Source organism: Engraulis encrasicolus, chromosome 12, assembly GCF_034702125.1.
Source record: "Engraulis encrasicolus isolate BLACKSEA-1 chromosome 12, IST_EnEncr_1.0, whole genome shotgun sequence".
In the NCBI taxonomy this organism is placed as follows: domain Eukaryota; kingdom Metazoa; phylum Chordata; class Actinopteri; order Clupeiformes; family Engraulidae; genus Engraulis; species Engraulis encrasicolus.
Window position 1 is genome coordinate 18,650,862 of NC_085868.1, and position 16,267 is coordinate 18,667,128.

At 42.1% G+C, this 16,267-nt stretch overlaps 1 protein-coding gene across 1 annotated transcript in view; it reads left to right on the forward strand.

Moving 5' to 3' along the window:
• Positions 1-16,267, forward strand: part of LOC134459383 (low-density lipoprotein receptor-related protein 1B-like) — a 628,069-nt gene that overhangs the window by 204,064 nt on the left and 407,738 nt on the right. Inside the window, exon 21 of the mRNA XM_063211727.1 lies at positions 53-238. Within this exon, the coding sequence (XP_063067797.1) occupies positions 53-238 (186 nt within the window). The remainder of the gene's footprint in view (positions 1-52; positions 239-16,267) is intronic.

Here is a 16,267-nt window from a genome sequence, read left to right on the forward strand (position 1 = left end):
GCACTGTATGTGATTGTACTGTATTCGTGCATGATTGTGTGTTGTCTTGTAGTGGCCACTGCTCCGGTGAGCGAGTGTGGTGAGGGGGAGTTCCACTGTGTTGCCGACGGCACCTGTATTCCGGAACGCTGGCGTTGTGACGGCGACAAAGACTGCGAGGACGGCAACGATGAGACCCACTGCCAGGGCACGCGACGTGTCTGTGACCCACAGGCCAAGTTCACCTGCAAACTCTCTGGTACGTAGCCTCTTACTGAAGATGGGGTCGCCGGCGGGCTTATTCAATATTTGCGGAAAATGCTCAAATGCATCATAACAACATTGCTGTGACAGTAAGGGGTGCCTTCAGTAACAGATGAAGACATAGCCATTACAAATTTGGTGACAGTAATGTTATAACATAGGCTCTGCACTAAGGGGTTAAACCTTATTTCCCATCCGTAGACTGTTCTGTGGCAGAGCACTGCAGAATGAAAAAAGAGCAGCATGAATTGATATATCTTTTTTTCTTTCCAATGTGACTCTTTCATTCTCACTCACATCGAAAGAGGAAGAGAGAGTAACAGCCAACACGTGGTGGTGTTGTTTACACTTGCACTGGCTTGATATTTTCGTGGGAGGAGTGGGTGTGGTTGTGGTGGTGTGTGAAGCACCAAGCAATTGTATGCACTTGGTCTGTGGGAAACACTTGTTACCTCCCATTATCCCAACGGCATGCTATGGCTCACGGTTCTGTGGGTTTAACCCTCTGGAGTCTAACGGGTCACCGGTGAGCCATTTTGACACTTCTCCAAACTCTGTACATACGTGAGTTTTTGTCATTCAAATATATAAGTGACACCATTAAAACCCTTGAAACTTCTTGTTTTCAAATATATACTGACAATTATCACATGGAAAGTTGCAGGGGTGGGTGCTATCAAAGGTGTTACAGGTCCATCTAATTGGTTATTATTGCAGTAAGTTATTGATGCGTCTTTTCTTAAAATCATACAGGCTTTTCTGACCTTGGGCTGACCATTTGGCCGGCCGCTTTTTATCCTCAGCTTCCCATTTTTAGAATTTATCCTCACTACACCTGGGCGTGATAGAAAGCATAAGCACAGTAAAACTGTATTGTGTGTGTGTATGGTTGTACGTATACCGTATATATTTTCTCATTTAAAATTCGGAGGAAATGTTATCAGTAGTTGGTAGTATTAAACAACATTGTTTATTTCACTGAAACACTTGCCTTTAAGTAGAAAAAACTGAAATTTCGAGGTAGTCTCTCAATTTTTTCCGCCACTGTACAGTGTGTGTGTGTGTGTGTGTGTGTGTGTGTGTGTGTGTGTGTGTGTGTGTGTGTGTGTGTGTGTGTGTGTGTGTGTGTGTGTGTGTGTGTGTGTGCGTGTGTGTGTGTGTCTGTGTGTGTGTGTCTGTCTATCTGTGTGTGTCTGTTCAACTTTATGTCAAACCCAAACATAATTTTCCCTGAGCTGATGTCAGCGTACAGGCAGCCAGAAAAAAAAGGTAGGCCTACCATAGGTAATACTGCATTCCTGAGACCTGGGAACTGATTCATAACAAATATCATGCTGGGATTCTGACACTTTCAATGTCCACAAGAAAAAAAAAGTTTTTTTTGTACACAATATATCTCCTTTTGGTTTATCCAACACACCATGGGGCTTTTTACTTGCCCCTAGTCTCAATAGAGCATTCTATTCTCCAAGAGGAGACTGCCCACCAGGCTGTGAAGGAACTGTTATGGCTATACAGTATGTTTAACCTCAGACAGAAACACATTGTGTGGCTATTTGTTATGGATGCTTCTCTCTCTTCCTCTCATGAGAAATACACCATCTGTAACTGAAACCCCATGTCTTAGGTCTAAAGGTCCATTTGAAGTTCCAGCTTAGATATGAGAATATTTTGGAAATAGAGTGTTTTTCTGGATTGTTGTTTCGAATCTTGTCTCATCTCAATATCAATAGCTACGGTCAAATAAGATACTGTGCTGGTATGTTTTGTTGCATAGCAAAGCTACACTAGCTTGTTGTGTTCAGAAGTTTTCAATGTTTCAATCGCAAAGCATATCTATGCTTTTGGTGAGGGCACAGAAGTATCCTTTTGGACATTTCTATTTTTAAGCCATTACAAAAACTCAAAATGTCATCCTGGAAATGTCAGTAAATGTCTTGTGCTTAGTCTACCTGTTGACATGATCTGTATGGAGTTTGTTGGTTTCCTTCCCCTGCATGACTGCATACATCTGGATACAGAATACAGAGTATATAATGGTCCAGAGCTTCATGAATTTTTTAAAATATATTTTTGGGCTTTTGCCTTTATTTCACAGGACAGTGAAGGTAATGACAGGAAGCGAGTGGGTAGTGAGAGATGGGGAAGGGACGGCAAAGGACTCGGGACAGGAATCGAACCCGGGTTGGCCGCATAGAGAACGAGTGCCCTACCATTAGGCCATGGCATGGCCGGCTTCATGACATTTATTGTTGTGAGATGCATTAACACACCTCAAGGGCCTCTCTCCCTCCTCCAAAACTCTTTCACAAAATACTCAAAAGAGATAAATCGAAAGACTAAATGGTGAAATGGCTTCAAAGTCCGAAAATAAGCATGGGTCTGTTACCTGTTATTTAGGGTTCATCTACTTATAACCTCTTTTGACTAGCATGGTCTGGATGATTGCAAATCTTCATTGACCTGATTCCCTCTCAAACACTATTCATGATGCTGTGAGGGGGACACTTTTTTGTCCTCCCTCTCACAGTCTATTTATGAGAAATTAAGCAGAAGCTTTTAAGATTTAAGAATGAAAGCTTTTAAGAACTTCTCAGGCAGGCCTCTCCACTGGAAAGGATCCACATGTGAGAAATGCAAAACAGACCTGGCCTGTCATGAGGAGTGCTTTTGTAATGAGATATAGATCAGGTGGGGAGGCTGGGTATGTGTGTGTGTGTGTGTGTGTGTGTGTGTGTGTGTGTGTGTGTGTGTGTGTGTGTGTGTGTGTGTGTGTGTGTGTGTGTGTGTGTGTGTGTGTGTGTGTGCGCGTGCGTGCGCGTGCGTGTTGTGTGTTTGTGTGTGTGTGCGTGCAACGTCCTCCTGTATTGTGTGGTGGTAAGCACATGCTTGCATGTCTGTGTGTGCGTGCGTGTGTTTGCTTCTGTGTATGCTTTTTGCATGTGTGGGACAGGTGTACTTCTGTGTGAGCTGTGTGTACTGTATGTGTGGGTGTAAGGGTTAAACATTTGATGGTACTGACATTAACCAGACAGCCGGATTCATCAGTGAGGCTAACAACGCGGTTCAAGTTGAGAGCGAGGACCTCAGAATCTTTGACAATATTACTCTGTGTCTGTGTGTATCTATGTGTTTGCATGCATCCAATGCTTCTGTAGCAGTGAAATTGAATTTAGTTTTGGTTGCCTCTGTTGTGGACTCTAAATGAGATGACAGCCAAAAAAATGGTTTTGTGTTGTTTATGCTCTTTTCAGTGAAAATATCCAATAAGCTTTTTGTTACAGTTGATGATAGTTTTGGATGAACATCAAGGCTGAATCCATTTCAGTTTGGATGCTTTTTTTGTGTTTGCTGAATGAAACTTCAGTCCATTCTTTTTTTCAACTGTAGTTACAGTAGTGGCACACTATGAGACCATTTCATGAGCATCTTACAAATAATCCTTTCTGTCGGTGGTGCTGTCAGTACTTTGTCCTTTGAGCTGAACAACAAGAAATCAGAGCTGTATGCCCAGAGTCCTTTGCTATGTTGCCAACCTCCTTTCAATTATTTTCCACATCTAAGCAATCTTTTCAAATTATCATTTTAGAGGTTTGCTACCTTTCCAAGAGATTGTTTAGACCTGTGTTTAACAGGTTTTTTTTTCTTTTGTGGTTCTAGAAAACACTTGATATGACACAATATTCTCTGTAGCAATCAGATTGCATGGGCTATACCATTATTTGATTGTCATCCAGACCAAGGAAATCAACCCTCATTGTATTTTGTCATTAGCCCACCATTTTTCTCTGAATGAGAACATTTACTCAAGTTAAATCGCCCTATTGCAAAAGAAAAACCCAAACAAACAAAAAAACATGTTTTCCTTTTTGCTCTTCTCAAGCTGGTTGTGGTCTGTGTGACCAAAATTTGTTAATGGGAAAAAATAGGTTTGCCATTTGTAGGCCTTCTTTGTAATTCCACTTCTTTTTAAAGCAAGTACTTCTCACAACAATGATAATTATTGTGTGCGTGTGTGTGTGCGTGTGCGTGTGAATGTGAGTGTGTCTGCGTGTGCGCGTGTGTGTGTGTACAGTGAGTTGTCTCCCTGGGTCCCCAAGATGACACTGGCTTGGCAATGATAGATTATCTGATAAACAATACGTGGTATTGAGGAAAGTGTATAGATTTTTTTTTTAATTTATGTTTCTTCACAATTTCGTTCTATACTTTTTTGACTAACTTGGCTGACTTGTGCTTTGTATGGATATGTTCTAAGCCTGTCAAGGGAACATTAGATGCCTTTTTCCTTGTCCAATCTTGGTAGTTCAAAAAAGGGCAAATGATGGGACGAATTGACATAGTGATATTTTAGTGGTCCTTTAAACTCCCTTGCATCACATATGGAAAATGAATGGGACATCTCTAACTCTGACCTTGGAGAATTGTATGTTGCACCAAATATAAATCGGTAGATTTTTAAGATGTCATGTACATGTAGATATGCATTACAAATATCTTTGAATTATGACAATTGTAATTCTGTCCCGTATCAAACACTAGATTAACTGTACTATCCTTTTTTGTAACATACAAGAGTGCATTCTTGGCAGGTGATTCATAATCCAAGAGAGTGTTAAATGGCACTCTAGATTTAAAAGGTTTAAAAGGTACTGAGTGTTATTCTTTTTTTTTTTCTTTTTTTTTTTTGACATGTATTTTTATTATTTCAAAAGGTAAACATAACATAATACAGTATTGCATTTTAACGTTCCACTACAATGATATAACAATGTTATATAGTAATATAATACTATAAGTTATAATACAGTATTACACATTCTTAAAGTCCTTATAACCCATATCCCACCCTGCCGGGGAAAAAAACAAAAAGGAAAATAAATCAAAGAAAACACACACACACAGAACACACACACACACACACACACACACGAAGAGTCACAAGTGGGGGGACGGGGTGGGTGGGGGGTGGCGGGGGCTCTATCCATTACAATTTTAAGTTTATAATATCCATAATATCCACTTCACTACTGTGTCAATCTATGAAGAGGGCAATGTGGTGAGTTCGTCAAAGTATGACAGTAAGGGGTCCCAAGTTTTGAAGAACTTCTTTGTGGACCCTCTGAGAGTGAACTTGATCTTTTCAATTTTCAGAAACATCATCATGTCAGAGAGCCATGTTGAGGCTTTTGGTGGAGTTGTGGATTTCCATTCCATCAGCAGACGTCTCTTTGCAATTAAAGTGGCAAAAGCAACAATTTCTTCTTTGCGATTAGGTATTAAATAATCTCCACTCCCTGTGACCCCAAATATGGCTGTTATGAAAGTAGGTTGCAAATCTAAACCAAAGGCTTCATTTAAAATATCAAATACTGATGTCCAGAAGCTCTGCAGTCTTGGACACGACCAAAACATATGAGAGAGATCTGCTCGGCCTTGATTACAACGGTCACATACATCAGTTGTATTGGGATATATTTTTGCAATTTTAGCTTTACTATAATGCAAGCGGTGTAGGACCTTGAACTGGATTATATTTAACCTTGCACAAGAGGTCGTCCCATTCACCCAACACAAAGCTCTGTCCCATGCTGCATCTGGAATTTCGGTATCTAGTTCTTCTTCCCATTTTGTCTTAATACCATCCATAGAAACCTTGTTAACTGCCATTATCAAATTATAAATCTTTGAAATTTGACCGCCAAAAATTAAAGGAATTAATTAACAATATATCCTCTACATGTGAGGGTGTTGGCAGTTGAGGAAATGATGGGGAGTGGGACTGAATGAAATGACGTACCTGAAGATATCTGAAAAAACTAGTCCTTGGAATTTGAAGTTTGTTCATCAGCTCAGTGAAGCTTAGGAAAACCCCATTTATGAAGAAATCTTTGCAAGTCTTAAGGCCTAACCCTTCCCACTGTTTGAAAGTGGCATCCAGTTTGGAAGCTGGGAAAAGAGGGTTATCACAAATGGGGCTGAGCATAGAAAGTTCAGTCAAATGAAATGTTTGTCTAAATTGCATCCAAATTCTTAATGTTGAAGTCACCACTGGGCTAGAGCAGAAGCGTGATGGGGAAAATGGGAGTCTTGATGTAAGTAATGCAGAGAGAGATGATTTTTTACAGAATTGAGCCTCAGCACGACACCAGTCTATATTAGGGGATTGAAACCAATATAGTATTTTTTGCAGATTCGCTGCCCAGTAATAAAACATAAAATTTGGAAGAGCCAGTCCTCCATCTTGCTTAGGTCTTTCTAAAAATATTTTACGAATCCTTGATATTTTACCTCCCCATACAAAACTTAAAATTAACCCATCTAGTGAGCGAAAGAAAGATTTTTGGAGAAAAATTGGAATACTTTGAAATAAGTATAAAAACCTTGGCAACACATTCATCTTGATACAGTTAATTTTCCCAGCTAATGAAAGATAAATAGTACTCCAACGTTGGAGATCAGATTTTAATTTTCCAAGTAAGGGAGTGAAGTTGCCCTCGTACAGGCCAGAAAATGTAGGGGTTATGTTAATTCCCAAGTATTTAAACCCAGATTCGGAAACTGAAAAGGGTAAATCCGCTTCTCTAATTGTATGATGTTTATCATTAATGGGGAAACACACACTTTTTGAATAGTTTATTTTGTATCCTGAAAATTTACTGAAATCTCCCAATGTATTCAAGATCACTGGTGTACACACTGAGGGGTCTGTTAAGTAAATGAGAAGGTCATCTGCATATAAGGATATTTTGTAATCTGCATCCATTCTTCTAATACCCTGTATAGACGGCAAACTTCTGAGTTTTATCGATAAGGGTTCTATTGCCAAAACAAACAGCAGTGGGCTGAGGGGACAGCCTTGCCGCGTTCCTCTGGATAAAGGAAAGTATTGGGAGCAAACTTTATTAGTGACTACTGCAGCCTTTGGAGATGAATATAACAGCCTCACCCAGGACACAAACTTGGGTCCAAAACCCAAATTTAGTAAGTACATAGAAGAGATAGCTGAATTCTAATCTATCAAAGGCCTTCTCCGCGTCTAGGGGATACAACCGCCTCAGGTGGCGCCCCCAGACGACGGAGAGTGCACTACATTCAAAAGCCTACGAATGTTAATAAATGAATGGCGGCCCTTAACAAAACCTGTTTTGATCTGTTGAAACAATGTCTGTTATAACTGTATTTATTCTGGCAGCTAAAACCTTGGAGAGTATCTTCACATCTACATTTAACAGTGATATGGGTTCTATAAGAGCCACAGTCTGTTGGTTCCTTGCCAGGTTTCAGCAGGACTGTGATAAGCGCTTCTGTTAGAGTCTGTGGAAGGGCAGACTTCTCAAATGAGTGGTTGAACAGGTTGAGTAGCAGGGTGTAAGCTGTTTGGAAAATTTCTTATAAAATTCAACGGGAAAACCGTCTGGTCCAGGCGTTTTACCGCTCTGCATTGCTCTGATTGAGTCTTCTATTTCTTTCTTTTCAAGAGGTTCCTCTAAATCTTCACACTGGTCCTGTGAAATTGTTGGGATATTCAAATTTTCTAGAAATTTTTCCATGAACATAGTGTCAGGGGGAGATTCTGATGTGTACAATGTTGAGTAAAATTCTTTAAAAGTGCTGTTAATTTCCAGGGGATGTACGGTCAATTCTTGGTTGCTTTTTCTAATAGTGGGTATAAGGCGAGATGCTGACCTTGACTTCAACTGGTGGGCAAGAAGGCGACCTGCCTTTTCCCCATGTTCATAGAAAAATGTACGGGATCGTAGTAGGTTGTATTCCGTTTTCTCTGTGGATAATAACTCATATTGAGTTTTAAGATTTAATTTATCTTTATATAATTCTGGCGTTGGGGATTTAGAGTATTGCTTGTCAGTTTTTAAGATTGAATCGATTAGCCTTTCCTGTGTTTGTCTTTTTTCTTTATTGCGTGAGGCTGAAAATGATATAATTTGTCCCCTCAGAACAGCTTTTAATGTTTCCCATAGTAATGATGGTGATATAGAGTCAGTCTGATTTGTTAACAAAAAACCTTCTATTGCGTTAGAGATGAATTTACAAAAGTTTTCGTCTGACAATAAAGCTGTGTTCAGCCTCCAGGCTGGTCGTGAGGAATAATGAAGTGTTATGTTAATGTCTAGAATTACGGGTGCATGGTCAGATTCCACTATTGCTGAATACTGTACTGATTTAACAGAATGTAAAAGACACTTGTCTATGAAAAAATAATCTATTCTTGAATACGACTGATGTACATGGGAGAAGCAAGAAAATTCTTTTTTGTTTGGGTTTAAAAATCTCCACGGATCCACACAACCTATATGTGTCATGAGGCTAGAGAGGGCCTGAGCCATCTTTGATGTGGGTATGGGCCTGGGATTTGAGCGGTCCAGAGAAGTCTGCATGACACAATTCATGTCCCCACCAAAAATTAGACGTTGACTGTTCAAATCTGGTAATAAGGACATAATTTTCTTGAAAAACTCAGCATCATCCCAATTCGGAGCATAAATGCAAACGAGCACCACAGGGCTGTGGAAAAGCCTACCCGACACTATGATAAAACGTCCTTGGGGATCTGAAATTATATCTGAAGCTGTGAAAAGTATTTTTTTATGAATTAATATTGCTGTTCCTCTAGCCCTACTACTGAATGAAGAGTGAAAGACTTGTCCAACCCAGTTTTTCCTGAGTAAAATTTGGTCTTGGGTGCGCAGATGTGTTTCCTGTAAGAATGCTATTTCAGTGCCTAGTCTTTTCAGATGTGAAAATATACGGGCCCTTTTTACTGGACCATTAAGGCCTCTGACATTCCAACTGGTGAATCTGACTGGTGACTCACCAACTATACCATTACTGCCTATGATCAACTTTTAGATATAATAGCAAAGTGACATTATAGATAACATGTATATTGCAGAGCCTTAACCAAATGGGAGGAGGGGGGAGGAAAGGGGAGGAGAAAACAAACCAAAATCCCTGAAAAAGAAAACCCGGCCAACCCATACCCTGAACATAGAAGAAAATACTAGGTTCATCCTTCGAACGATGAACCGCAGCCCTATTGAGGTTTAACTTCCAATTGTCCATGAAGCCCTAAGCTCACTAACATCCATTAGGCTGCTCCCATTTGTATCACTTTGATTAATAAATGCACATATCAAGCATTATTCACTCAAAAAACAACATAAAAAAACAATAAATCAAATAAAATAATAATAATATGAGAGGAAATAAGTAAATTGTTTGCAGTCCAACATAAATTAGGCACAACTAAAGCTATATAATGGTTAAGAATAGGCCCAGTAAATGTAGGCAAAGATATAGCTTAATTTAAATCAAAATTATCATGTTCCATGAATGTATAAACAATAATTAAAAACGAAACAAAAAATGAAGAGGGCAATATGTCACAACCACATAATGTGAGATAAGTAATGTCCAAAATAAACCAGGTCAGGCCCTCTGATATATTCAGTCTGCCGCTAACTTAACTGTTCTAGAAAACTCAGATCCACATGACAATCTAGAGCAGAAATAACCTGTTAAGTTCGTCAGTAATTCTTACTGAAACATTTCACATTTACTACATTTAGCAAACTCAAACTCTGTTTGCCCCAGAAGAAAAGGGGATTATTCACCTGCACCTGTCGGCGAATCAGACGGCTCAGTCCAATCCTGCGTGGCAATTTGAGTGTCATAGAATTTCTGGGCTTCCTTGGGTGTAGCGAAGTCAAGTGTCTCATCGTTGAGATGAACTCGAAGCAGTGCGGGGTAACGGAGGTGGAATCGAATTTTCTTCTCCCACAGAAGTTGCTTGACACCCTTGAAAGCTGCGCGCTTCTTGGCCACATTTGCCGACATGTCGGGGAAGAACCTCAGCTCGGATCCGTTGAATTCGGGCTTGTGCGCTCGTGCCCAGCGCAGTATTGTTTCCTTCTCCTGAAACCGGTTGAAGCAGACCACGAAAGGACGCGGAGGCTGCCCAGCTGGGGGTTTTTCGCCGAGAGAGCGGTGTGCCCTCTCTAGTTCTGGTGGCTTGTCAAGCGTGCCTTCACCAATCACTTCCATGAGCATTTGAGACACAAACTGAATAGTAGACTGACCTTTTTCGCTACCCTCTGGGACGTTCAGAATTCTAAGATTATTCCTTCGGGAGCGATTCTCCAGGTCATCCACTCGGTCAAGCAGGAGCTTATTTTGCTTTTCCAATGCCTGGATCCTTTTTTCGAGTGTGTTTAACGCGGCAAAATTGTCCCCAGCTAGACTTTCGGTTGCTTCTAGTCGATCTTGAACACCATTCACAGTCTCTGTAAGCTCTTTCACAGAAGAATGCAGAGTAGCCACAGATTCCTGGATCAAAGTAGAAAGGTCCCCCTTCAGTGATGCTCGTTGCTTGTCAAACTCGGCCACAAGTTGGTTCATGGTAATCGCGTCCGAAGCTGGAGTCATTTCAGCCGCATTCGCCATTGTAGCCAGCCTGTTAGCAATGGTCGTTCGGTTTGCTGTTTGTGAAGATGGCTTCGTCTTGGATTGCTTACGCATAGGCCTACTAAATTTCCGTTTTTCCTCTCAATATAGAAGCAGTAACACGAGTCCTTTGTTTTTATAAATTATAATGCCTGGTATGGCGTTTTAAAAGTTTACTTGAAAAGTTCAGTCGGGAGCTCCCCCTTCTTGCTGCCTATCTCCACATGGCCAAACCGGAAATCCACTGAGTGTTATTCTGTCTGGATTCAAAGAGTAGCCTGTGCTCCAAGGAGTGCTCAATTTCTCTGCAGTTGTATCAAAGGGTACAGAACAGAAAAGAATATCATAACGATTAAACCACAGTTACTTGGTAGGTGGAGAAGTCACCAGAAGTGGTAGACAGAAGTGGTCGATGGTGAATTGCTGCTTCAATTCCATCTTCTCCTTGCTGGGAGTGTCCTTGTCCTTATCCTTGTACACAGTAGTGGTATCAACAATAATCGATTCGGCAATGCAATGCAATGCGGGGCATGGACAATTCAATTCAATGCGGCAAGTTCCATAATCGATGCAACAATTTTTTAAAGTTTCAATTACTTCCGTGGATATTTCAGGAGCAAATGAATGTTAAATTAAATAAAAGCACTTCAAATCATTGAAAACTGCAAGACTGATACAGAAAACAGGCAATAAAATGTTGCTCAGTATCTGACTACTTGTATTGACTCATCATGACTGATGAAACATTTGCTTTGCTTTCAGTAGAAATGTAATGCATTGCAATGCATTGTAGAATTGTATCGAATCGAACCGAATTGCTACCTCCCAAATCGTTTTCGAATCGAATCGTGAGGGCAGTGCCAATGCGCGCCACTAGTACACAGGTGTTCTGATGTGCATCTTCTATGGCACACTTCACAACAAGTGAAAGTGAAAGCCCACCTGGGAAACTCCAACTCCCATTGACATTGTTATTGTCATTGTGACACAGCACTCCACAGCTCACAAGTGCACGCTGCACACAACGAAATTGCATTTATGCCTCACTCCTTGCAAGGGGGCAGATCCCAATGGTGCCCAAGGTAGCAGTGTGGTGAGACGGTACCATGCTCAGGGTACCTCAGTCATGGAGGAGGATGGGGGCGAGCACTGGTTGATTATAACTAAACACGTCATATTTTGTGTGAAACTGTATAACATAAAAATTATCTCGGGTGCCAGATAGGGCGGCCTCAAGCGCCGCAAACAGCCCTCGAGACATAGGTTCCTCCCCCCTGCCCTACACCATTATGTCAGGGATGCCCATTCCACACTGTAAAACATTGTAGCTAGTTAGACGTAAAAAGATAGGTAAGTTGCCCTGCCGCCTCAAGTTTGTAAGTTAACTGAACTTGAGGCTCAACTCAATTTGAGGCTTTCTCAAGTTGAGTTAACTTACAGACCAAAGGCAGGAGAGCAACTTCTTTTTTTCACGTTTTACTGGCTCAAATGTTTTACAGGGCACACAATATCCACCGCAACCCATGATGTTCATACTAGTTTGATTATGCAGACCTCTGCATGACTTCTACAGAAGTTTAGCTGAATTCAAATCTATCCCCAACTTCAGGCCAGTCCAGGTCACGTCTGACTAACTTATCCTGTCCCAGATAGACATGAAACACACACACAGAGAGACGCACACACGCACACGCACACGCGCACACACACACACACACACACACACACACACACACACACATAAGATGGCTCCCCTCGTTATACTGGGACCTGCTTTGATAAGCTGCACACACTATACTGCGAAGATGAGGATGAGAGGAAGATGAAGAGGACGATGAAGATGATGACGAAGATGAAGATGATGGAAGTACACTGCCACAGCCGTGCAACATTGTCACCCACATTAGGCTAAGTCCACAGATTTATCCTGTGCCGTGTCTATCATGTCACGTCAGATTGGGAGATAAGTGATTGCAGGCAATTACCAGGAGCCAGATGGGGGGACTGTTGGGGGGGGGACGACACGCTGATCACACACACACACACTGACGCATGCACGCACACACCCATGCACGCACGCACACACGCACGCACACGCACACACACACACTGATGCATACACGCACGCACACACTCGCACATATGAACATGCACACACACTCGCACATATGCACATACACACACACTCGCACATATGCACACACAGACACTAGCACGTTCACATACACATACACACATACTGACGCATGCACTTACACACTCGCACATATGCAAATACACACACACACACACACACACACACATGCTCACACACAGACAGTAGCACGCTCACACACACTCACACAGTGCACACACACTCACACGCACATATGCATACACACAGACTAGCACGTTCACACACACACACACACACGCAAACTCATGCACACACACACACACACACACACACACACACACATACACACACACACACACACACACACACACACACACACACACACACACACACACACACACACACACACACACTCTCTCTCTCTCTCTCTCTCTCTCTCTCACACACACACACACAACACACACACACAGCTATCTCTCACTGATGACAAGAACCGAAGACCGGCGTGAACCCACTTGCTTTTTCTGGATTGGGACCTCTATGGTGCCATGGCACTGCAATCGAGGTCAAGCCTCTGGCTTATAATGAGAATTCCTGACATTTCTGAATCATCCCTTTTCTTTTTCTGTTCTTTTTTTCATGGATCACGGTGGTGCGATGATGTTGTGAGGAGTTGTGAAAAGTTTTCTGTTCATTTCTTTTTCTTTTTTTCGGTGTTCTGTAGAATTTGGAATTGCAGTGCCAGTGCTCATCCAGTATATAATGCCTTCGGCACTTGTCAAGGTTGTCCTTGTGTATGCATATATGTACTCAATATGTGGTGTGTGAATGCATGCATGTGTGTGCACGTGTGTGTGTGTGTGTGTGTGTGTGTGTGTGTGTGTGTGTGTGTGTGTGTGTGTGTGTGTGTGTGTGTGTGTGTGTGTGTGTGTGTGTGTGTGTGTGTGTGTGTGTGTGTGTGTGTGTGTGCAGGCATCTATTTGTTAATGAGCCGTGGTCGTAATGCCGCAGTGTATGCCCGTGGCTAAAGGAACCATCTCTTCAATAATGTTGCATCGGCACACAAGAGAATTCCCTTATGGAAGTCATTGTGAGGTCTGTTAGGGGGTCTATGTGCTTGCCTGCCTGCCTTACTCCCTCCCTGCCTGCCTATCTGCCTTTCTGCCTGCCTCCCTCCCTGTCTGCCTGTCTCCCTGTCTGCCTGACTCCATGTCAGCCTGTCTGCCTGCCTGCCTGCCTACCTCCCTGTCTGCCTAACTGACTCCCTGTCTCCCTGCCTGTCTGCCTACCTGCCTGTCTGCCTACCTCATTCCCTACCTGCCTTCCTACCTGCCTGTCTGCCTACCTCCCTCACTCCCTGCCTGCCTGCCTACCTGCCTGCCTGTATTCCTGTCAACCGTCCTGTCTCTTTTTCTGTCTGTCTGTCTGTCTGTCTCTGCATTTCTGAATATCAATCTATTTTTTCGGCTTCTTTATCTGCCTCCCCCCCTGCCTGCCTGCCCACTGTGTCTGTGCGCCTCCCTGCTCGCTTGCTAGCTTACCCTGCATATCCATCACTCTGTCAGCATTTCTGTCTGTCTGTATGTCTAGTGCCTTAAATCTCTTTCCGCATTATGCAGTGTACAGTAAATTACCGTCTATCATCTGCAGTGACAAAACAGATAGTGAAATATGATATACTGCCTCTACTGTATAAGGGGGACATATTGCAGTATTACTGTAATGGCACTTGACATTTCCAAACCAACCTAAATGTCTGCGACTGTGGCAATAAAGAACAGAGTAGGATTCAACACTGTAAATGAATCACAGGGCTGAATGTACGGCAGCATAATGGGTTATCCCAGGAGAATAAGATTGTGTTTAAATAGAGATATTAGACAACAAAACCATTTTTTCTACTGCAGTGAAAAGAAGCAGAATGGTTGTTCTGTAAGGTAAGGTATACCACAAAGAAAGCTTTGCCCACTGCCCTGCTCTAAGGCATGGACATTGATGCTTTCTTATGGGCTGTGCAATAAAACTCATTATGCAAAATGTTTTTATGCTACCAGTCTAATGGTTTGGAGCATTGAGAGGAACAGCCTATACACCTATCCCTATGTCTACCTTTGTCATGGAGTACATTATGTCAGCCCGTCAAGCACTTAGCCCATGTCTCACTGTCTCGTGTCTACCTGCCTTCCTGTTCCTCACTGCAATATGCTGCAGTGCTTTATCCCCATGCTGAGCTATGAAGAAAACACCCACACGGACTTAGAGTCATTTCTGTGACTGTGAGTTTTCCATTCTGCCATCTCCTGAATGATCTATGTGCCATTCAGTGCTAGGCCAGGAGGCCTTCATTGGCACATCTGTTTTTTCATTCCTTGTGTAGCTGTGGCCCGGCCCGCCAACAGGGCAGGGGGGGGGGACACACACGACATGACGACAAAGAAGTATGTTGTCCCAGGCCCAGGGAGATAGGGGGCCCAGAATTGGGTCCCCATTACATTGTATGTATTGGATAGGGGGCCCTTTCAGATGACTTTGTCCTGGGCCCATAAAAAGCTGTCAGTGGCCCTGGCTGTGGCATCGACCGTGCTTGCTTTCTTTGAGGCCAATAATAGCACGTATTCTGATATATTTCTTTTCATTAGGGCCTATTGAGCGGTTCGGGAGGAAAAGGGACCTCTAGTTTTCATCCTTGGTGTCGATAAAGAGATTAAAGGGAAAGCAGGGAGGCACACTTGAGGTTCTGCTGGTTCAAGTGTTTTTTTCTGTCCTTTTCTGTTTTCATACTTCATCTTTTCATTTCCTGGTTCACAAACAAGATTGATTGACCTCGATTTTTGTTGGTTGTAAACGTCATTTTTTTTCATTTTTTTTCATTTTATGCATTTAGCCTTTTCCTCAGGTGAATTTGTATGTCCTTATATGGTGCGTCCTCGTTGTCCTTAATGAGATTTTTTTCTAATTAAAATCGCATTTCAGATTGTGCTTGTGTACATAGTCAGTGATCTATGACATCCATTTTTAGTTTCATTTGACAAACTTCAGCAGCTGAGATAATTGAAGGAGTTTGTAATGACTTGCAGGAAAACTTAATATGTTTTGATACCAGGCTACGAGATAATCTCAACAGATAAGGTGGGGGTGTAGCCGCCAGGTTGGCAGAATTGCTGCAGAAATAGCGGATTTACACCGCAGAAGAGAAATAGAGCAACAAACAGAAGAACATAACCATAAGCCAAATAAAGCCATTAGGCTTTGGGTGAAAATACTTTCCCAGCAATTCTTAGAAGTACTGAAATAGTAGAAGGGAGATAGCAATCCTTTCGGTTTTATGAACATTTTTTCCCATCAACAGTAGCCTGAGCCCAAGGAAGGGAATTTGCATTTGACAGTCCTCCAAACCAACCCATTCTCAGTTTTTAGTTGCGTGCAGCGAATATATGCATCACT